At 51.6% G+C, this 22,566-nt stretch overlaps 1 protein-coding gene across 1 annotated transcript; it reads right to left on the reverse strand.

Annotated features, from left to right (window-relative positions):
- Window positions 1-3,351: 3,351 nt before the first annotated feature.
- On the reverse strand, window positions 3,352-14,897 carry BNIP3 (BCL2 interacting protein 3). The gene is made up of 6 exons (XM_080642082.1): window positions 14,460-14,897; window positions 7,680-7,830; window positions 7,079-7,163; window positions 5,656-5,762; window positions 5,432-5,581; window positions 3,352-4,181 (listed from the first exon to the last, which is right to left on the reverse strand). The coding sequence occupies exons 1-6, from the start codon at window positions 14,503-14,505 to the stop codon at window positions 4,136-4,138; spliced, it is 585 nt and encodes a 194-aa protein (XP_080498208.1). The 5' UTR covers window positions 14,506-14,897; the 3' UTR covers window positions 3,352-4,135.
- Between the last annotated feature and the right edge of the window lie 7,669 nt (window positions 14,898-22,566).

Consider the following 22,566-nt stretch of genomic DNA (forward strand, 5'->3'; position numbering starts at 1 on the left):
TCCAAGTATTGCCTTTTTCTTTGATCACAGATGATGAGGTTATACAAAACCATGCTTCAGAACAACTTGGAACCTTGTCCTTCATTGGCAGGGTGGCAGGACCTGTGAAGTTCTGAGTGTGCCTGTCCCCAAACTTGCTAACTTTGCTTGTTTCTGTAGAGATACTACCTCTGACACAGCAGGTAAGATCCGAGGCACCTTAACTCACCGCTGAGAAAGCAGATTGCAAGGAACTGAGCAGACTTGCTGCAGTGAGATGAGCACCAGGTTCCACGCCTCTCAGCTTCATTGTGGTTGAAAACGTGTGTGCTTGCTTTTTAATTTGTTACACGTAGGGAGGGGGCCATGCTGTTACAGCTCGCTCACCCTGTGTGCATCAGCCAGCAAAATCAAACACCTTACAACATGAGGCCACCAGCATCCCAAGACAAGCCATAGAGCTGTAACCATGCTAAGTGCTGGGGCTGCACTGCTTTCCGACTTGCTCCTGAACCCGAGGCAGTGTCCAGGGGAGAAGAGCAGGGCTCACGCTCGCTCTGAAAACTGGTAAGCAGGTATGTCTTGATTACTAATGATAGTGATGCACAAATGCTGTCACTCGTTACCCTGAGTTAATAACGCCACTTAAGTTCACGTTGAGTTAGAAATTTAGAAGCTAAAAGTGCATTTTACTTGAAATGCACTGTATATTTTACTGTATATTGATTGTGGCATGGTTTACTAATCTGAGATGTGGAACAGGGTTAAGAATCACTCATCCCTGTTCCTTAAGAAAAAGCAGTTCTAGTAAAACAGGGTTGGTTATATTTCCACTATTTTGACCAAAAAGTTTAATGAATTTCCAATGTTTGATTTGCACTGTGTAGACAAATTCTTCCATCTTTCCTTTAAAATGTATTTCGCCCCAAGTAGAAAGCCAGTCTTTGTGTCTCGGATGGGACAGAGCAAGGGCCGTGGGCGTCACTGTGGCTGCGACTGCAGGTCGCTTCAGCTGGCTCAGGAGCTCCGTTCCTGAGGGTCCTTCTCCCCAGAGAAAGGCACTGGCAAGTGAGTACAGGACACAGAGGGCATTGGGGCTTGCTTGACCTTGATCTCCCAGGATCTGCATTGTCCTGTGATTGAGGGAGTGCGAAGGTTGGAGTCGCTGCACTCAGACCTCCAGATTTCTGTATTGGTCCCCGTGTATTGAAAGCCCTGAGCTAACACACCTCCAGGGTAAACCCACCCCCCCCCCCCCCAGGCCACATGCTGGCCCCCCAATTCTGCTGATGCCTGGCTCGCTGCCCAGGATGTGCTTGTGCTCTGGGTCAAGCACACAACAAAGCAGCCTCAGAGGCCCATTCATCCCTTTCAGAAACTAGATTTACCAGCAAGACCTGCGCTGCTGTATCCACTGGACCTGACCTTACAGTGCCCAGCCCATTGTGACCCAGTGTTTGGGCCCCACCCTCCTGCCCCACCCCTTCAGCATGGCTTCATTCATCAGGTTCCCTTGTCTCTATTGGACTTTGGCAGTAAGTGAAGCATCGCTATGGGTCTGAGTCATTTACACACAAGGTATGGTTCCTCCTCATACCTTCCCATCTCCTGCTCTGCCCTGTCCCACCCACCCCTCTAGCCAATCCCCATCTCTGGCATATTCTCACCATATTCCTTTTTGCACAATGAGATGTGTACCTTTTCTTTGGCTTTTTGCATAAACGATAGCATATTACATCTTCTATTCTCCTTTCTCAAACTCTTAATTTGTTCACCAGTCTGCACTTAGGACTCAGTGGGTTCATCTCCTTTCCAGTGGTGACAACTGGGGCAGCTCACCTGATAGCATAGGGTCCTCTTCAAAGATGAACCACCCTGATGGCTGTCCCACCCTTCCCAGGTAGGCCTCTGCCCCTCACCACACGGTGGGTGGGTGAGTCCAAGGACAGGATGCAGCGGCCAGTCTGAGCAGTCCAGCAGTACTTCCTCCCAAGCAGCCAAGTGTGCGGGAGACAGTACCTCCCCTGCAAGACTGACCGTCAGAAGACTGGCCTGCCACTGACTCATTTCCTGTCTACTGGGGACATAGATGTTCTTGACAACAGCTTAGAAATCACTATCAGTTCATTGACCCCTCTACACCCCCCTTTTTTAATATTTTTACTGATTTCAGAGAGGAAAGGAGAGGGAGAGATAGAAACATCAATAATGAGAGAATTATTGATCAGCTGCTTCCTGCACGCCCCCCACTGGGGATTGAGCCCACAACCCAGGAACGTGCCCTGACCGGGAATCAAACCTGGGACCCTTCAGTACGCAAGAAGAGGCCCTATCCAAAGAACCAAATCAGCCAGGGCTCCCCCCTTTTTTAATTTATTTCAGAGGAAGGAAGAGGGAGAAATCAACAATGAGAATCCTCGATCAGCTTCCTCCTACATGCCCCCCCACTGGGGACCAAGCCCACAACCCGAACATGTGTCCTGACTGGGAAGCGAACTGTGACCTAATTCATAGGTCAGTGCTCAACCACTGAGCCACACCAGCCAGGCATGTTTTAATTTATTTTAATCCAAGACTGTTTTGATTGTGTATTGTTTACTTGTTATTCAATGACTAAGTATTATTTGTATTAATAGTAGAAAGGTCTATTTGCAAAAGCTTAATTATAATACTATTACCCTGAAAAAAACAAAAATACACATACATATACACTTTAAGGAAACTGTCCACTAGAACAACAATGTCGTGTGATGGGAAAAGCCTCTAGAAAACCTCGTCTCCGCCTCGTTATGGAAACATTCTCAGCCCTTCACCAAGAGCTTAGTGATGCCATCAGCGATAGGGACAAGAGCACCTGCCTGTCAAGGGCCCAAGTGCCTGACAGATGGTTCAGATGGCAATGGCGGGGGGGGGGGGGGGAGGGGTCACTAGCTCTTTAAGAGGTTAAATTCTATGGACACTGACCTTTCCCAGACATGCTGAGTGCAACGCCAATGTCATGACACAGAGAAGCCCATCCCTGTTTCCCAGCAAAGACACACACTTGCTGACTGAATGAGACCTCAGAGACTGTTTTTAGAGGGTACATGCCAGAGTATTCCAGTGCCATTCAGCCAGCTATCTGCCAATGAGAGGGCTGTGAATCATCTCAATATAAACAAAGATTTTTTAAAATGAAATTTTTACATTTATTTTAACACAACTGCATTTAATATGGAAAAGTGAAATACACAACAGCATAAACAGCATACCAGAGGCAGCCTTGAAAAAACCATGCTGAAGAGAAACTAATCAGACAACGGGACTATGCCTGGTTGAACCCTCAAGCGTTCATAGTTTTCCTTTTAAACTATATACAAATACAGTAATCTCTGAAGGATTTGGCAAAAATTTATTTTCTATTTCCAGTCTTTTAAAGTAGACACTGATTTACTTAAAATGAAGCTGAATCTCAGAGCACGCAAAAAAATGAACACAAATGAGCCTAAACGCAGCGATCCCGAGTGGGGACAAGGAAGGTGCTTTAGCAGGTGTCCTAGGTGCATCATCTCTGTGGTCACTAGTCACCGCCCTGCCCCAGCACGCAGGCCAGTGTCTGCACTGCACAGGGCCCGGCCTGTGCCCTGGCCCTATCACACACAGCTCAACAGCTAACAGTGAAGAGTGGTCTTCACAGACACCTGCAGCCACGTCCAGGGTGCCCTACAGCCGTGTGGATGTAAGGCCACATGTTTATTTGGGATAAACCATTTATGGAGTCACTTTAATAATGTTATTCATTCTTTCAAAGTAGGGAGAGTTTTAACTGAATTAAGGTTACAGATAATTTTATTAAAATACTACATCATGACTAGCATGGTAAAATTATTTATACTCATATTTATAATATCACAGAAAAGTTACCACCACATTATTCCAGTAGTATTAGTGTGACATGCTCATTGATTGATCCCACAGGTACGGCTGGTTCTAGGTTAGCGTGGTTTCAGTGTCTATTCTTCATCTCACTAAATCAGGCACCCAGCATTTACAGAACAAATCAACACAGTGGCCAGCCACCAAGGCCCAGGACAGCGCCTCAGTGGGCCTCAGTGAGCATGTCGCAAGCTCCAGTATGAATCCCGCTCCCTTGTGAAAAGCCGATTCCGATTCCTCATCAGAAGGTGCTGGTGGAGGTGGTCAGACGCCGCCCGATGTAGATCCTGAGCAGAAAAGTAAGAGGTGAGCGTGAGCCCAGGACTCCACAGCCGGGCAGCTGTGAGCCCCGCTGTCCCCATGTTAGCTCAGACTGGCTGCATGGTTACCTAGTGTTCCCACCACTGTGCATTCTACAGTCACCTCATGCCCTCAACACCCCCACGAAGGAGGGACTCCCCAACCTGCATGAGCACACTATAGTCCAGGGATGCAACAGCCTGCTGGACAGTCATTGCACATGGTACTGACTACCAACCTCAGAGGCCATGGCAGACGAGGGTGTGACTCCAGGAAAGAGGGACAAAAATGGAGGTGACTGAAGAGGGGAGCCCCAGGGGGTCGAGTTAATTTTGGAAGGAAGGATGCAGGGCAGCTATCAGGTGGGAGCTGGCTGCAGACACTACCCTGACGGCCCTGCCCCCTCAGAACCTGAGGTGCTAGTTCTGGATAAAGCTCCAGAAATCACTGCACATACACACCCAGGCGAGTGTGACCTGAAAAGCATTGGACACAATAAATCTGGACACACAAACATCGAGGAGCCCACCCGGGAAGCCGTTCTCATAGGCAAAACTGTGGTCTCCCTTTGCCTCAGGCTCGAGCCCTCACGCCAGGTGGCACCAGCCTACATCAGAAGCTGTCTTGCCCGCCCAGTCTGTCCAGTGAGCTGCAGCCATAGAGCACCGTCGCCCAGCAGGACAAGTGAGGCCACCACCCCATGCAGGCTGGGGTGAGCCACAGAGAAGAGCAGCCCCGGCTCCCCAGATTCATGCCCAGTGCCTCAGCGCTGTCTGGGTCAAAGGTCCTTAGGATCTGTAGCTGAACTTGTGTGTTTTCTGCATCCATAGTGCAAGAAGCCAGAGAATGAGAGCCTCGTGTCCCTGCTGAGGGGACTGTAGGAGTCGCAAGTGACAGCACCTCTCTGCAGCAGAAAGGGGTGTGCAGAGTGTGCACACAGCGGGCCCTGAGGCAGGGCCGGTCACCTGCGCCTGCACACAGCACGGCTGAGGCAGCCAGCACGAGTCCCGCTTACGTGCCCTCGCCTGTACTGGCAGCGTCAGTGCCAGGCTGGCCTGCGGGGTAGGGGGCGGGGCTCCCAGGGTCACGGTCATGTTTGTTTCCTGACCCAGACAATGATCACATGGACATGTTTGCTTACATAGTTACATAAGCTGTGACTTATGGCCTATTATTTTAGTAAACTGCTTAAAAGGAAGTCACTGAGACCTAGAACTGTCCAGGCAGGATCACTCACCCCAACCCAATGGCCAACAGGTGTGAGAGCAGCAGAGACGGAAGGAAGACTTTGAGAAACTCAGCTGAAAAGACACCCCCCTTCTTCATGACGCTTGTGTTCCTCATGCTGAGAGTGGCCGTGCGCTTCGGGTGCCTGAACAGGAACTCCCTGCAGAGGGAAGAGTTGTGAGCTCGCTGGCAGGCTCCACCTCAAAGCTAGTTCATGATGCTCAAAATACTCACTTAGGGGGGATGTTTTCCGGCCGGCTTGACCAGTCCCATATCCAGTCTGAATTTTTCTTTAGGATGCTTTCAACTTCTTTCCTCCTCTCAATGTAATCTTCTTCAGACTAAGAGAAAGTTAATGTTAAAAACAAAGGAACCACCGCCCCCCGCCCAGCATCAGACCAGAGGCTGATCTCAGAGCCGGGTCCGTGGGCGGAGGGTGGGCTGTGGGGCTGCATCTCACGCTCTTCCCCCTTTACAGACAGACAGACACTGTGGCCAAAGCCCCAACTATGAGATCTAGTGGCAGTAAGAGCAGCAAATACTGTCCCAAGGAAGCAACATGAAGCGAGGACAGAGGCGCCACAAAGACGCTGACGGCGAGCTGGCACACAGGAGGAAATGAAAACTGCGAACACTGGAGCAAACGGTGTTGAGAGAAAGCTGCTCTCGCGTGAAATGGCAGGGAAAGGCAAACTCCTAGACTGGGATCCAGCTACCTTGGTAAAATCGTGTAACAATACACTAACGAAAGGGGACTTTAACACGTAGGATTATAGGTGCTTTTGCATTTTAAAAATTCTGTGAGCATAAAATTCGTTTTAAGAATCCAAAAAAAAAACAAACAAAAACCACTTAATGTTTTAGAATTGCTCCAGAATGCAAAGCCAAACAGACATCGGGGCACCCCAGCTGGGAGTGGATCCCAGTGTCTGGGGCAAGAACTTCTGTGGGTCCTGGGAGCCTCTGGTGCCAGACAGAGCCTGGGGAATAAGGGTTCCCCCTGTCCTTCTGAGGAGACAGACCATCCTGGGAGAGGCGTTTCCTGTGTGCCAAGCTGAGCGAAGGAGGGCTGGCCTTTGCCACTGACGCACATCTGCTAGGGCCACCACCCTGCACTCACTCTCACAGCAAAGCTCAGTGCCTGACATGCTCGAACAGGGACCTCGGGCTGAAATGACCAGCCTGGTTAGCTCCTAACTAAACCACCCAGGCACCCACCAGTTAGCATGGCCTGAGGACAGTTTCTGGAAGCAACTGGAAAGCCTGATGAGGAAGGCCACCAGCATTTCGACCACAATGGTAGAGCTGCCCTGAGTGGCTTGTAGAGAATGCCAGCTCTCCCATAGACATTAAAACCCATTCATAGCCCAATCTACAGGCAAGAAGACCGTGGCTACCCACTAACGACCCCACATACCCTTCCCACAGGCCACTCACGCCCTCTCCAGGACACAGGTATATGGGATAGAGGGCCCCACCCTGTCCTACCTAAGCCCATAACTAGTCAACTCAGTGTGAGCCCATGTGTAGAGATGCCCTCACCCCACACATTCCCAAAAAAAGGCAAGAAACACCCTCAAAGCCAGACATTTCTCTACTCGGTCCCACTGCCGACTGACCACAGGAGCAGATCACATACGCAGCCACCCCGGCCTACCTGAGAGCTGTTCTTTTCTCCGATGCTATGGCTGTCTGTCTCAGATGCTCGGTTCGTGTCCTGTGGAGTCTGTGAGCGAGGTGGGCTAGGAAATGATGTGAATGCGCGTGGGAAAAACAGGACATGTTAGCATTTTCTGCATCAGAGGCAAAGCCCTGCAGACGGGGGATGGTCAGTGAGGAGCAGCTTCCCTTCCACTGGCACAAGGCCAGGGCCAGACCCATCTCCCACCTTCCAGCTGAGCTCAACAAGGGTCCACCAGCCAGTCCCAGGGGGACACGGGATAGCCTGAGGGTGGTGGCTTCATCACCCACTAGCTGAGTGGTCTTACACAATCCTGGTGAGCACCTGGCCTTTGATCTCAGACTCAGCCATGCTGCCCCAGTCACTGGCCGTGCTGAGGACAGCTGCTCATGACAAAGCTATTGGAGGCGAGGGGGCAGAAGCAGGGGAGGGGACAGGACAGTGTCTGCCCCTTGCTGCATCGTGGTCCCTCCTTCCACCAGAGGACAAGGGGCCGCTGTCTAAGGGGATGGGCACCACAGGCGAGCCTGCTCGCTCCTAGTACAGCAGCACTGTGACATGATGTGTCTGCACCCACCTGTCACAGTGAGAACTCTTGGAGCTGCTCCGTCCAGACTCATGCTGGGCATCCAGCAGGATTTTCTCCATGTCACCATTATAAATAGAAACTGAGGCTGGCACGCTGCCGCCGTTCCCGTTACTGCTGAAGTGCAGTTCCACCCAGGAGCCTGTGAGGACAAAACAAGGACAGAGTTAGAATTTCTACCCGTGACAACCAGCCCACAGAGGAGCAGGGACCCTCAAGGATGGCTCGAGCCACACCCATCCCCAGCTCTTGCAGCACAGCAGCTGGTCCCACCTCATCCTCCTGAGGAGCCGGGACGTGTGTCTGCAGCAGCAGAATCCAAATGACCAGAGAGCTTTCTGCACTCAACTTTCAGAAGAAAAAGGGTGCCAACAAAAGCTTGAGTTTTAAATGGTAAGGTTTAAACTACCTCTTTTCAAGATTCCCACACACCAGCGGCACATTCTCACCCTAAGGGCCCAAGTATTATACTTACTGCTCCGTCTTTATTTACATCAGGAGCCAGAGGAATACACCCTGGACACAACACAGGTGATTTCTGACTGAACTTGACTAAGCAGAGCAAGCCATCCCCCCGAGTCACCTGGCTGAGTCCTCTCGGAGTGAGCTCAGCATTTCTAACTTGAACTAAAAATTGACATGAAAATCCCGAACAAATGGGTTCTACCCAGACAGGTTTCACAGATTCAGAGAACTGCCATGTGATTACTAAAACACAACACAAAAGCCACTCTCGCCCGCAGCACAGAGCCCGCGAGTGAAGCCACTACTTCCAGCGAAGCTGCATCTCCCGAAGCCCGGGGTTTGGCGTGAACTGGATGAACGCCCTCCACCCAGCTGAGCCGGCGCATGTGGTGAGAGGCGCCCAACAGTGCTCAGGGCTGTGCACCCGGATGACAGGTCAGTGTACACAAGGGGGCGTGAAGGGCGAGTGAGGCATGGGGAGCTCTTGGTTTTGCCTGTGTGTGTGTTGGGGGCTTGACAGGGGGGAGAGCTGAAAGATGGAAACAATTTTGGCACGTCCCGCAAGAGGACAGGCGAGGGCCCTGGACAAAGCGAGCTGTCCTGCAAGTGCTGCCAGGAGGGTCCCACTCGGCTGCAGCTAGGACAGCCGCCGTGTGAAGGCAGAGGCTGGGAGGGCCAGGACCCAAGAACAACTCCTGGGGTTTGCCCTTGAGGGGCCACCAAGTGTGCGTGGCTTCCTCCTGTGGTTGCTGCATCCAGAACCCCACTGCATGGCCACACCATCACCTAGCCACGCTGTGACACATGGGGCTTGTGTCCAGTGTGGGCAGCTCTGAATGACACGTCCATAAACATTCCTCTAGACTTCGTGGTGTCCATGTGCTCTTGTCTCTGCTGGAGACACACCCAGGCGTGGGATTGCTGGGCTGAAAGGTGGCAACGTGTTCACCATAACCAGAACCATCATGCTCTACCAGCAGAGCCGATGTGGCTGTCCCAGCCTGCTCAGCGGCCATTCAGACCCAGCCTCACTGTCTTTACACTCAGTCACTGGGAGAGGGGAGTGTCCTGTGTGGATTAATTTGCATTTCTCTGATTTGCAACAAAGTTGAACATGTTTCCATGCTTACTGGCCATTTGGGTAGCATCTTTTTAATTAGCTGTTCAAAACTCTCTTTTCTACCGAGTTTTCCCTCTTTCTGTCTGTAGCAGTTCAGTATTCAAGATAACAGCCTTTCTCCAACTTGAATGTGTTGCAAGTAGCTTGCACTGTTTGTCTTTTCACTCCGCAACTTCTAATGAACATAAACTCTTGATTTTAATTCAGTCAGATTTTCGACCTTCTAATCTGAGGTCTTGTAGGTAGTCTACTGTATTATTTTCTAGAAGCTGCGCTGTTCTGACATTCAGATTTGGGTTCAGTGAACCTGAAGTAATCTGTGTGTGATCTGACCCGCTAAGTTTTTCCATTCACTGACAAGGCGGCCTCTGTTTCGCCCTCTGCTCAGGGAGCCGGGAAGAGCACAGGCCAGGACAGTTCTCTGTTTTGTGCCCTAAGTCTGTGTGTTCCTAGATCACCGTGGTGGCACACGGACAGGTAGAGTAGGGACAGAGGGAAGGCAGAGCGAACAGAAGACTGAAAAATCCATGTTCTAGGGAAACTCAGCAAACTAATTATATTATAATAATCACCTCCCAAAGGTGCGGGGACTGAGCAGCTGGTCCTAAAGCACAGGGCTGCACCCCAGCCACTCATGACTTTCCCACACTGAGCGGCGCCTCCTTCTGAAAGCCCACTAACCCTCAACAGCCTCCATCATATTAGAAAAGGGCCTATCAGGGCACCAGCCTCCCGCTGCACTAACAAAACGATCACTCAGATTTTCAAATTAACGCACCGTCTTCGCTAGCCTCTCTCGTTGCTGGTCATGAACACAGCAGGCGGCCAGGGTCTGTCTTGGAGCAGGCCACTCGGCCTCTGCTCTGAGCAGTACAGTGACTTCAGAGACTTCCCGACAACATCATTTCCAGAGACTCACTGTGTCTTCATCAAGGCTGCCGACCATCTTCCGAGTGTTCTGATGCACCGCAACCCCACGCATCATTGTAAACACTCAAGCTCTCCTTCCTCCCCTGGGACTCAAGGTGATACTCAGCCAACTAGCACGCCAGCTCTGGCCCGGTGGCATGGAACAGTACCACAGGCCCTGTGCTGGGCACAGTTCCATTTTCTTAGGTTCAACAGGTTAGTCGGATTCTGGGCCTGGCTTAATGTACTAGATCAGCTCACTGTGGTATCTGATGTAAACAGTCTTTTGATACCACCTCTGATACATGTGTGGGGGTTTCCACACCAATAACCAATTCTCCAATACCAACTGGCTGTAACAGTTCAAGTCAATGCCGCCACTACGGGCATTTGGGGTCTGGTCCCACAAGTTAAAGGCTTAGTCCCATGGGACTGCCCCCACATCAGACACCAGCAGTAGGGGATGCCAGGCCCCCCACACTCCTGCCTGGCAGACCACGAATTCTAGGTTCCTACCATACCCACCCTCCACACACACACTCTCACCAGAACAACTCCCAGAACTTTACTGACATTCACCCATTTACTAGAAAGGACACAACTCAGGAGCAGCCAACTGGAGGAGACGCCAAGAGGCCTCTCCCTGTGCACCACCCTCCCAGCTCAAAGGTTTCATAACCCAAAATTTAGCCCTAGCCAGTTTGGCACAGTGGACAGAGCATGGGCCCTGGGACTGAAGGGTCCTGGGTTTGATTACCGTCAAAGCCATGTGCCTTGGTTGCAGGCTCAATCCCTGGCCCCGTGCGTGAGGCAAACAATTGATGTCTCTCTCACATGGATGTTTCTCTCCCTCTGTCTCTCCCCCTTCCTTCCCCTCTCTAAAAATCAATGGGAAAAATATCCTCGGGTGAGGATCAGCATAACCCAATCTCCAGTCCCTCCCCTCCTGGATTCCACCCTCTGATCACTGAGTTGGTCTTTCCACCTGCATCCTGAGGCTACCCAGGGCCTCATGGTCACCTCAAGAGCAGACTCCTGTGTTCCACAGGGGCTCCCTACAGAAGGGGCGGCTGACCAATAGCAAAGACAATCCTATCATTCAAGAACCCCTAAGGGTTTAGAGCTCTGTGCCAGTAAAAAGAGAGAACACTAAATAAAAAATTTTAAATGAGGTATAATTGACATATAACATACAAGTTTCAGGTATATATTAGTTTCAGGTGTCCATATATTTTTTTATACTTCAAGGGCCAACTCAGGGCTCCATGGAGACAAATATATGCTTTTTAGAATCATCTCATAAAAAGTCCTAAGCATCCTTGAGAAAGTAAAAATCCCATTCTGGACTGTATGCAGCAAAAGCTTTGGGTCTGAAAGATGTATAATCCAAGGAATGATTTAGTGAAGGGCAAGTTGTATTACTGACTTTAAACAACTGGAAAATTAAGAGCAAGTATGATATGAACGGGCTTACATCTTGCAAGAAAGATAGGGTTACAGTTGCTTCATGACCTTAGAAAATTTCCTCAGAGTCAAAAAAATCTACCGAATAACTGGCCTCATAATGAGGCCTGGGAAGAAACAGGTGCTGCTGCTGATCAAGGCAAGCCCTCATTCCTAGCTGCCCAGCCACACCTGCTTGCATTTTACCATAACGACACAGCAAGCCAACCTCTGAACAAGGCTGACGAGATTAAGTGTCCACCAGCTCCAGCCCTTTCTGGACAGACGGGAGGGAATGGAGCCCCACAAGGCCACCCCACACTCTAGCCCCAGGTAGCAGGTCCCACCAGTGCCTAAAGAGAATCACCTGTGGTGCGTTTCCACTGTTCCCAGAGGCCAACCCACTGCACTCCGCAAATTCTGATGGGCAGTGCTGGGGCAGGACCCCAGCAAATACAGTATTTTGAAAAGGCTACAATGAGAGGCAGCATTGAAAATGACAGGCGCCGCTAGAGGGAATGACAAGTATCCAAATAGCTTTCTATAAGACAGTGAGATCAGTGTCAGAACAGAGGGAGTTTGGAGAAGGCCTGGCGCCCAGAGGGAAAGCCTGGGCAGAGCAGCTAAGGGGAAGGAGGGGGACAACCACCCTAGACCACCACAGAGGGCGTCTTCCCTGGGAGAGGTGGGAACAAGACCTGACTGAAAGGTGATTACCCAAAAAGTGAAGTAAAGTGATTCTGAACATAAAGCATCTGATTTCTCCTTAAATGTTGTCACTTGCCCACTGGGCTTGATGATTGTGACCATCCGTGAAATGTAGTAATTGGGCTGGGACTGAGATGTCTGAAACCCCTTTATGCTCTCAAACTGCATGGTACTAAGTCCCCTCGAATAAATCACTAGTTCTCTCTTCATACACTTTTGTTGGTGGTGAGCACCTATGAAGAGGTGGGGCTGTCTCCCAGAGAAGGCTGGTACCCTCTTGAAGGATGCACTCATGCGAAGAGGGGCCTCCTGGGAAGGAAGCCAAGCACCTCCCCTCCTCCCCCCCCCGCCCCCCCCCCCCCCGTATAAACATAAGACAATCTTCCTGCTGTTTAGCAGTTGTGTATCTACTGACAAAAAGGCATGTGAACACCTTGCAAAACAACAGTTCTAACTGGAATGCGCCAGAAGGTGAAGGGGGGAAACATTTGGTCCTGGCCAATACAAGGAAAGAGGCAAGCGCTGCTGTTGTGGGTTTGGCTACTCAGTCCTCGTCAGATGTAAACAAGAGGGAACCAAATCAGAGCAGAGGACAGGCCAGGAATCCTCGGTTCACATTTCCAGGGCAGCTGCCCTTCCCCGGTGCTCCTCCCACAGGCGGGAGAGTGGCGTGTGGCGTGTGCCCTGCCGCACGTACACAGGAGCAAATGGCCCAAAGAGCCCTTACCATGAGTTTCCACTCCCTGTGTAACCGCCTTTTTATAGAATAAGCAAAACAGAAAAACCAATCTTTTAATTCGTGAGCTGGCGTTTTGCATTGCCAGTGACTCAGCAGTTCGGTGTCCATCAGGGGAGGGAGACCTGAGCCCCTCGGGAGGACTCGGAACCTTCCAAACTAAATCTGAACCAGTAAGGAAAACGGTTAGCAAGTAAGCAGTTTGATAATTAAAAAAGGGATGGTTGTAAGGCAAGAAAGGGTTTATGCTTTATAAAACACCCATTGAGTCTTGTGTGAAGATTTAATCCCTTAATCTAGTTCAAACAAAATAATTAGGCAACTTCAAAATTTACCATTACAGAATTTTTTAAATGTAGGTGTAGTTTTTAAATATATGTTATATACAATGTATTGGGCTAATTAAATAAGCTCACTATTATCTGAATAATTAACGATTTTAATATTCATTCTGGAAGGTTTGAACAGTCCTCCTAAAGCTTATTTACATGCTCATTTTGCTTAGTAAACTCTTGCTTCTGAGAACACGAAGGTCGACAGCCACCGAACCCTTCCTCCCACTCCCCGGCCCCCGGATCGCTGGATGGGCCCGAAGGAGCCAGGCCCAAGGGGCGGACCTCCAGGCTGCCACCACTCAGCTGCGCAAGGAAGCAACGCGGCCCTGAGCGCGGGGACCTATACCAGCAAGCGCGGGGCACCAGGCGAGGTGCTCCTAAGCTCTGCACCGGCTCAACGCCGAGCTGCCGGAACCGGTCCTCCTGCTGCTTTTTTGAAGCCACAAATCAATGCTGAGCTTTGTTTTGGAATGACTTTCCAGTGCCAGTGGGACATGAACTTGAAAAAGCCTGTTCGCACGCCTCTACCATTTTTTTAAACGCTGTCTACCTCGTACCCTGAGAAGAGCAGCCAGTCGGCTGGTGCCTGCCGGCGTCTTTCCTTCTCCCCCAGCGAGCCCTAACGGCCACTAGGGTAGCACTGCCGCTCGAGGTTCACAGCCCAAGCCCAGGCAATTGCGCTGAACCTCGCTACAGCCAGCACTGGTCTGAACTACACGATACGAACTGGAACACGGTCTTTAAGGAGCCGTGGCATCTCCACTTGCCCTTCGCTGCAGAATTTAGGCTTGGTGGTGGAATCCAATCCGTGTCCAGACCCCCCACCAGAGAGCTACCCCCGCGGGCGGAGCAAATGGGGCCATCCCACGTCCGGGAGACCCAGCCTGGCGTCCCCGGACCCCCGCCTTTGTGAGCGGCCCCGAGCCCGCTGCGCAGACCACCCACCCCGAAGGGGACGGCGCGCCCCGCCCCACAGGCGCAGCCTCGGCTCCCGCTCCCGTCCCGGGGAGGCCTCCCTACTGCAGCCTCCCCGACCCCCAGCCCCGGCGGCTCACCCTGCAGGCTCTCCTCCTGCAGTCCGGGAGTCCCGCTCTGCGACATGGCGCCGGAGGGAGGGCGCTGCGGCCGGCGGGTTGGGCTGGGGCCGGGCCCGGGGTTGGTGAGTGTCAGGCGCTCAGAAGAGGACTGCGGGAGCCGGAACACGAACTCGGGGAACAGGAGGCCAAGCAACGTCAGCCTGAGACCCCGACTGACTGACGCGCGCCGCCAGACGCAAGGCAGATAAGCGGCGGATAAGCGACGGCGTCGCCCATTGGCCAAGGGGAGAGGCCTGCGTGTGCGCGAGGGCGGGGGGCGCGCGGGGCGCGTGCGGCGCGTGCGGCGCGTGCGCGGGTTGGGTCTGAGGCGTCGTCTGAGGTTTGGAGCGCGCTTGCGCGGTTGGGATGTTAGCAACGGGACACGAGTTCGTTGGGCGGGGTCTGAAGATCCGGGCTCTGTACGCAGGGGTGGGGCGGGGCGGGGGTCTCCTAGAGTGAGAGGCGGGCCCAAAGCGGGGCGGGGCTATTCCGCTGGGGGCGGGGCGCCGTTCGCGGGACCGGGTCCCACTTGGTCCAATGGCAGATGGAACGGGTGGTGAGCATCAGTCCTACAGGTGGACCTATGCGAAGTGTAAGAGCACAAGGCGACGAGGACACTGAGGCCCTTAGGGCCGTCTGTAATGTTGCCTGAGCGTTTACTGGTCTCCCTGAAGCATCATAGGCAATGAAGGGAAGGAGAAATCGAGATGGACCAGGGGCCTGCTGGTGGCCGGCGTGTGGAACCAAACCAGGCTAGGCCATATGTAAAGACAAATGCGACACGCCCCGTGGCCACCAGCTCCGGGAGGCCAGCCCCTCACCTGCAGTGACCAGCCAGGAGGCTGCCTGCTCTAAGTCAGACTTGCAGAAACTGTGTGGACTAAAGGGGCCACGTGCTGGTGACAAGCTCAGGGAAGGCTTGCCTGGTGGCTTTGCAAACTCAGAAACCTAAAGTAACCACAAAGGACGGTCTTAAATTAAAACTGTTTAACTAAAAGCAGTTTATGGCAGGTCCTAGGCTAGAATCTTCCCTGACAAAAGTCAATCTTGGCCTTAACGGAGGCTGCCTATTGTCTTTTGCATTTAACAAAGCAGACCTTTGGAATGGTAGGGTAACTCCCCTTTTTCCAGACCCCTCAGGGCACAGGGCAGAAACCATAAATCCTCTCATTGTTATCATGTTAATTGTAAAAGATGTATGTGTCTATTATTAGGGCCAGAAATATAATATTGGGGACTAGCTATTAATTAACGTTAAAAACACCATTGAAACCTATAAAGTATTTTTGTGAGTTTATTTGAGTCAAACTGTCAACATATGCCCGAAAGCAGAACCTCAATGAATTGAGATAATGCTCCGGAGAATGGCGGGTTACATCTGTATTTATACATTGCCATCAAAGGAAAGGGACGTAGGTGGGTTACATGAAATCCATTGGTGATAGATTAAGGAGGTGGGATAAAGCAAAGTGGGAAAACCCCTGGGATTGGATAAAAAGTAAAATGATGGACACATACTTAGGTGGGTGCAGAAACAATTAACATGATAATGAAGGAATTTGTGGTATCTGTCCTGGCGCCCAGCACATTAGGTTGTGCCCCAAGGGGTCCAGAAAAAGGGAAGTTACAAGTTACCCAGACATTTCAAAGGGTATGTTATCATAGATGCAAAAAGACAGATAGGCTCAGTTAAGGTAAAGGTTGACCTTGTCAGTGAAGATACCGGCCTAGGATATAACTACCCACCATAACTGCCTTTAGTTAAAGTTTAATTTCAGACCATCCTTTGTGGTTATTTTAGGTCTCTGAGTTTGCAAGACCGCCATGCAGGCCTCCCCTGAGCTGGTCAGGTTAGCATGTGGCCCCTTTCGTCCACAGTTAAAAGAAATATTATTCATGCTCTGTTAACCATTATTGTTTTGTTCTGATTAAAGAAAGCACATTCTAACCTGGCTGGAAGTTGACGCCCTGGGACATCAGAGTGCATTCCATTCTCCTGTCCCGAAAACTGCCTGTCATTATGGAAAGATTTACAACCTCTTGGCAGAAACAGTCTAATCCTGAAGGCACCTGCTCTTTACAACCCCCAGCCCCTATTGCCTGCAATCTGGTCCCCAAGGCACCCCCCTCTGCCATCCCCGCCCCCGCCCGCATAATTTGCCACCTGTAATGATTATACCTTGCCTGCTTTCCCATGCCTGGAATTCCTACTTTCCCAAGTAATCTTTGTCCTTCTACCTGCTGCTCTCCCACGCTGCCGGCAGTATTGGAATCAACGCTCACCTATGACTCAACGCCGTCTCTGCTTAACTGGCTCAAGTAGTGGCAGGCAGCCCCCGGACCGTTTCACTGTTAAGTATCCTGCACCCACCGATGTAAAAGATGGATGTGTCTATCATCTTACTTACCATTCCCAGAGAGTACCCACCTGCTTTGCTTTCTCCCATCTCCCTAATCTATCCCCAGTGGATTTCAGGTCACCCGCTTACGCCTTTTCCCTTCATTTGTAATGTATAAATAAGGTGCAAAACTGCCATTCTCTGGACTTTCATGCCAACTCGTTAATTTTGCTTCCCTGCAGTTGTTGACAGTTTGGCTCAAATAAACTCACAAAAACTCTCAGGTGTGAAAGTTTCTTACGGTGACACGTGTCTCCTAGCAACTGGAAGCCCCACAACAACCCCTGTAACAATCAGCCCCAATGGACTTCCCCATTTCTGTCTCAGCTGCCAGCTCAGGACCCACCAAAAGCTCCAGACCCACCAGAGAAAGCCAGAATGCTCCCTGATCAATCAGCGTTCCCTGCTCCAGGCTCTGTGGAACCCCAGCCTCCATCAGGGCGCACTGGAGCCGCTCTTTCTACCATGAAGTCTCCCACTCCCCTGCCTGCTTTTGGATCTCTGCTGGACCCAGCGACAGTTGGGCCCGCGCTACTGCAGCTCTGATGACACAGCCTCTGCTGTCCTCATGTGAAGTCTCCGTTTTGTTAACTAAGAAACATTCAAACCTGAAAAGAGTTTTTGTGAGTTTACTTGAGCCAAACTGTTGACAATTGCTAGGAATCAGAATTTCAAGGCATTGAGACATTGCTCCAAAGGCTTTTCACTTAGTTTTACAAATTCCTATCAGAAGGTTACATGAAATCCATTGGTGATAGATTAGGGAGGTGGGAGAAAGCAAAGCGAGGAAACCTCTGGGATTGGATAAAAAGTGAAATGATAGAAGCATGCTTCCTTTACTTACATGGGTACAGGTTAGTTAACAGCCCACAACTCAAAACACTATAACAATAACAATGAGGGAATTTGTGGTTTTGCCCTGAGGGGGTCCAGAAAAAAGGGAAGTTACAAGTTACCCTGACATAACACAGGTATGTTATCTTAGACAAAAACAGGCTCAGTGAAAAATCAAAGTTGATCTTTGCCAGGGAAGATACCGTCCTAGGACGCGCCTACCCACCATAGCCTGCTTTGTAATGAAAGGTTTTCATTGAGGACCATCCTTTGTGGTTACTTGAGGTCTCTTGAGTTGGCAAGGCTGCCAGGCAGGCAGGCCCTCCCTGCGTTAGTGAGGTGAGCATGTGGCCCGCCGTTTCCAGTCTGGATAAGGCTGCTCCTGAGAGGGGCACTCACTCAGCTTTCTCTCTGGAGCTGGAGGCGCTGGTCTTTCCTTCTGTGGGGCCCTCACTTTTCATTCTCATCGATTCAATGAGACACCACCCTTGTCCTAGCAGTGTCGGGTGGTACAGCAGAAAACACAGGGAGCAGCTGCCCCACAGACACAGGTGGCACTCACAGAAAGTGTCCCCGCCACACCGCTCCCCTCCACAGCCCTCTCAGGCTCCTGTGCTAGGGAAGGTGCCAACACCTAGTCTTCCAGCCCAGACACGGGGTGCTTCTCCATTAGCTGGGTGCGCTCTCAGCAGGGTCTGTAGTTCAGGGTGGAGGGCTTGCACATTTTTGTCAGATGTAGCCCTAAATATTCATATTTCAATGTTACTGTAATTACCATCATTGTTGTATTTCATTGGGTTGTTCATTGCTGGTATTTAGAAACATAATTGATTTTTGTGTGTTGTCTCACACTGCAACCTGCTAAGCTCATCGAAGTGTGTAAATTTTATAAGCCCTCTGAGTCTCTACAGGCCATTACCCAGAAATGTTTAAGTGAAAATATTCCTTTCACAACCTGGTTTTCCCTCCCCAGGTAGAACTCTCTACATGCCCTCCCCCGCCCCCCCCCCTCCCCACACGTTTACTCTTAAAGAGAAACCACTGAACCTGGCTAGTGTAGTCGATGTAAATAAGTAGAACAACAAAACAAAGTTGCTCTCGCTTTCTCTCAAATCAATAGATAAAAATTTAAAAGTAAATAAATAAAAACCTTCCTTTTTGTGCAGCCCCTGGGAGTGTTGGATGGGTTGCTGCCTGGTTTATGGGTGAATTGTAAAGCCAATTCGATCTCCAAATGTACTCGGTTGAATTTGTGTTTTGACATGTTAAGGGGAAAGGTGAGCATCAGGAGAGCCAGACCTGTTACCTTGTCGTGCGCCACAAAGTTCTGAGCCCTGGCACGTATGCTCCCATCTCACCCTCACAGCCACGGGGCAGGTAGGCTGGTCTTTTCTTACAAGCACAGGGTACCTTTTACTTAAGTGCATTGCGTGACTCAGACTGGCAGGAGTTACCTGCCATCCACGGGACAGGCCAAGGCTTAGCATGCGAAGGTGTGAAAGTCCAACAGGACTCAGTGAACCACAAACAGCCCAGTGCTAAGTGGACAAAGAACAAACACAAAACTCACATGGCCTGTGAACATAGGAAAAGATGCTTAGCTGGGGGACAGGGAGTGGCCTGGGGTTGTCTAGGATCTGCCTGGAGTCAACTGGGAGAGCAAAGGGCAGGTGGGAGGTATTGGTCTGAGTGGGCAGCAGTGGCCACAGTCACAGTGCCAGACGGGACGGCAGGTGGGAGAGGCCCAGCATTTCCAGAGCCTCCAAGGCCCGGCAGAGGCAGCCCAAGGGGACAGGCGCTGTGGATCACCTCCCACCCAGTGGTGCATGGGCGGCTAAGACCTTCCCCTGAACGGCCCCTGGAGGTCAGGGCTGTGTCTGGGCAGGGGAGCCATGCAGGGAGCCAGGCAGCCAGCCCCTCCGTCACACGCAGCTTTCCTTGGAGCAGCACCGAGTTGGAGTAGGATGGTTGGTTACCCTGGCCAGGGCACAATAATTACAGAGACCTGTGCGCAAAAGGACATCTTCTCTGATCCAAAGTGACTAGAAAAGTCTGCGTGGCTTCCGCCGCCTCCCCCTCCCCCCATTGCCCTAGGGGCTTAATCACAAGGAACAACAGCCAGTAATTATTGGAATAGGGAAAGGAATAATCCGGCTGTTTTGTTTCCCTGGTGACCCGCACGGCTGTGTGAGTGGTGGGGACATTATTCAAATGACCACGACGCCTCTGGATACTGTCCAACAGCTGCGAGGGGGACAGCACGCGGAGGAACTGTTTTTCCACCTTCCCGGGGACTCTCAGTCCCGGCCCCAGGCCGGCCTGCGGGCTGGGCCCCCCTGCAGACCGATCGTGCTGTTCTGTTTCCCTTTCTCTTCCAGACAAACGGGAACTTTTCCACGAATTCCCAGCCACGTCCGTACTAGGCCGGGCTATTTTTAGTCGCATGATGAAACAGCTCGAATTGTCAACAAAGGGCCTGCACGGCTTCCGGCTTGTCGGGTCCGTGCCCCCTCGGGTGAAGGCGCAGGATCCTCTCCAGGGGACAGGGTGTCTGACCGCCCGCCGGCCCTGCGCGTGCCTGCGATGTCCACCACAGGAAGCGGCTCCTGGACCGGCCCGTCCCGGCAGCCGGGGCGCCCCCGGGGCCGCGTTTGTTTGCCCTTCTATGTGAAGCAACAGCTCAGCTGCTCTTGGAGGAGAACGGCCTGTGTGTTCTCACCAGCCCGGGTAATGGGAACACACGCTGAGCAAACACCGTCATGCGACTGGTCACGTGGTGGCCCGGCCGGCTGGCTGGGGGAGAGGGCGGGGCGCAGGGAAGCGGGTCTGGACCAGCAGCTCAGTGGCTCCAAGAGCAGCTGGGCTCCTGTGCCCAGGCATTACTGGGGCCCTTGGGAGAGACTGTGGGGGCTGGGGAGGCCCTGGAAAGGGCTGAGCTGGTTCTCCAATGACCTGCGCTCGCTCCTGATGGCTCCCAGGCCCTGGCCTCCTGCAGCCGGCTCTGCGGCTGCCCTGAGAGCAGCCAGGCAGGCTCCAGCAGGGGCAGGAGTGGGGCGGGGGAGGAGGGAAGGAACTGCAGGTAGCAGGTGCGGGTGGTAGTAAGCCAGGACAAGTGGAATGGGGAAACTGAGGCAGATACTTAACAGCCATCTAGTAAACTGCAAAATCCTATCTTCCCTAACCAAGGACATTTAACATTAAATGGTTTAAGGGGGGAGGAGGTGTCATTGGAGGAAAAAAGGGGGACACCTGTCATACTTTCCACAATAAAGATACATTTTTTAAAAAGAGTAAATGATTGTAAGGTAATTAGTAAACATAAGACTCTTCCTAGGCAGCTTCCTTTGTGTTTTGATCCTCACCCGAGGATATTTTTTTGTGTTGGTTCCCAGAGAAAGTGGAAGGAAGAGGGTAGGGAGAGAGGAAAAGGAGGGAGGAGTGGGAGAGAGAGAAACATCGATGTGAGAGCACAACCGAGGTACATCCCCTTCACTGGGAACTGAACCTGTGACCCTTTGGTCCCTGGGCCAACACTCTAACCACTGAACCAAACCAGCCAGGGCTTCCTTTGTGTTTTAATCTGAGAGCTTCCTTTCCACCAGCAGTTTCCAAACCAGTGGTTGATCCAAGGTCCCACCCTAGACTGTGGGTTCTGGGGGACGGGGATGTTTTAATTTTTTAAAATATGTTTTTATTGATTTGAGAGAGAGAGAGAGAGAAGCATCAATGTGAGAGAGAGAGAGACGTCAATTGGCTTCCTTCCATGTGCACTGGTGACCCTTCAGTGCCCAGGAGGACACTCAACTAACTGAGCCACACCGGCCAGGGCAGGACTCCGCGTTTTAAACACAGTTCCCAGCGATTCTGGAAGCTGCTCCGTGATTTTGCGTCACAATCAGTCCTTCTGTGTCTCGCTCCCTCGGATTAACTCTGCTTTTCTTGGTGAAGGGATCCCCAAAGGTCTCCTCGCATGTGACATGTCCCTAGGGAGTGACGAGGGCACAGCAGGACACGATGCCCCCAGCGAGACCGGGTGTGAGACGTGTGAGACGTGCAGAGGTCACAGGAGCACAAAGTAGCAGTGCTGGTGGCTCAGATAGCGACTCTTGAGGACTTCCTTCACAGGGCACATCAGCAACAGCCATGTCATAGAGCCGAAGCGTGACAATACGCAGGTGACCTCCATGTCAGAGCCGAAGGGAGATGTCCCCAGGAGTCTCTTGGCAGCGCAGGGGAGGCTGAGTTCTGAGAGGACCTTTGACCGTCTCTTCTCTGCCTCTTCCTGTCCCCAGGCCTCCTGTGTGGCCTCTTGGCTGTTGAGGAACCGGTCACATGTCGGGCCTGAGTGATGATCCACTCATCGCCCTTCTGTCCCATTCATTCATATGTGGTTCAAGGGCTGTCCTCAGGTCTGCGGGTGATGTAGGGACACTTCCTCTCTCCAAGATCAGGGCTCCAGTGACTAGCTCGCCACCGCCCCCTGCTGTCCCAGATGCAGAAACCGGAAAGTGCCCCAAATAGAAAGCTGTGTGCGAGAACGTTGATGGCCATGATAGACCCAAATTGGAAAGAGCCTAGGTAGCCCTCAACGGGAGAATTTAGAAACAAGCCGTGGAAAGTTTTTTAAAAATATATTTTTATTTCAGAGAGGAAGGGAGAGGGAGATAAAAACATCAACGATGAGAGAGAATCATTGATCAACTGCCTCCTGCACGCCCCACACTGGGGATGGAGCCCGTAACCCGGGCATGTGCCCTGACTGGGAAATGAATCGTGACCTCCTGGTTCATAGATGGATGCTCAACCACTGAGCCACACGGGCCAGGCAGCCGTGGAAAGTTTATATAGCGCAC

This window comes from Plecotus auritus (assembly GCF_963455305.1).
Source record: "Plecotus auritus genome assembly, chromosome: 9".
Taxonomy (NCBI): domain Eukaryota; kingdom Metazoa; phylum Chordata; class Mammalia; order Chiroptera; family Vespertilionidae; genus Plecotus; species Plecotus auritus.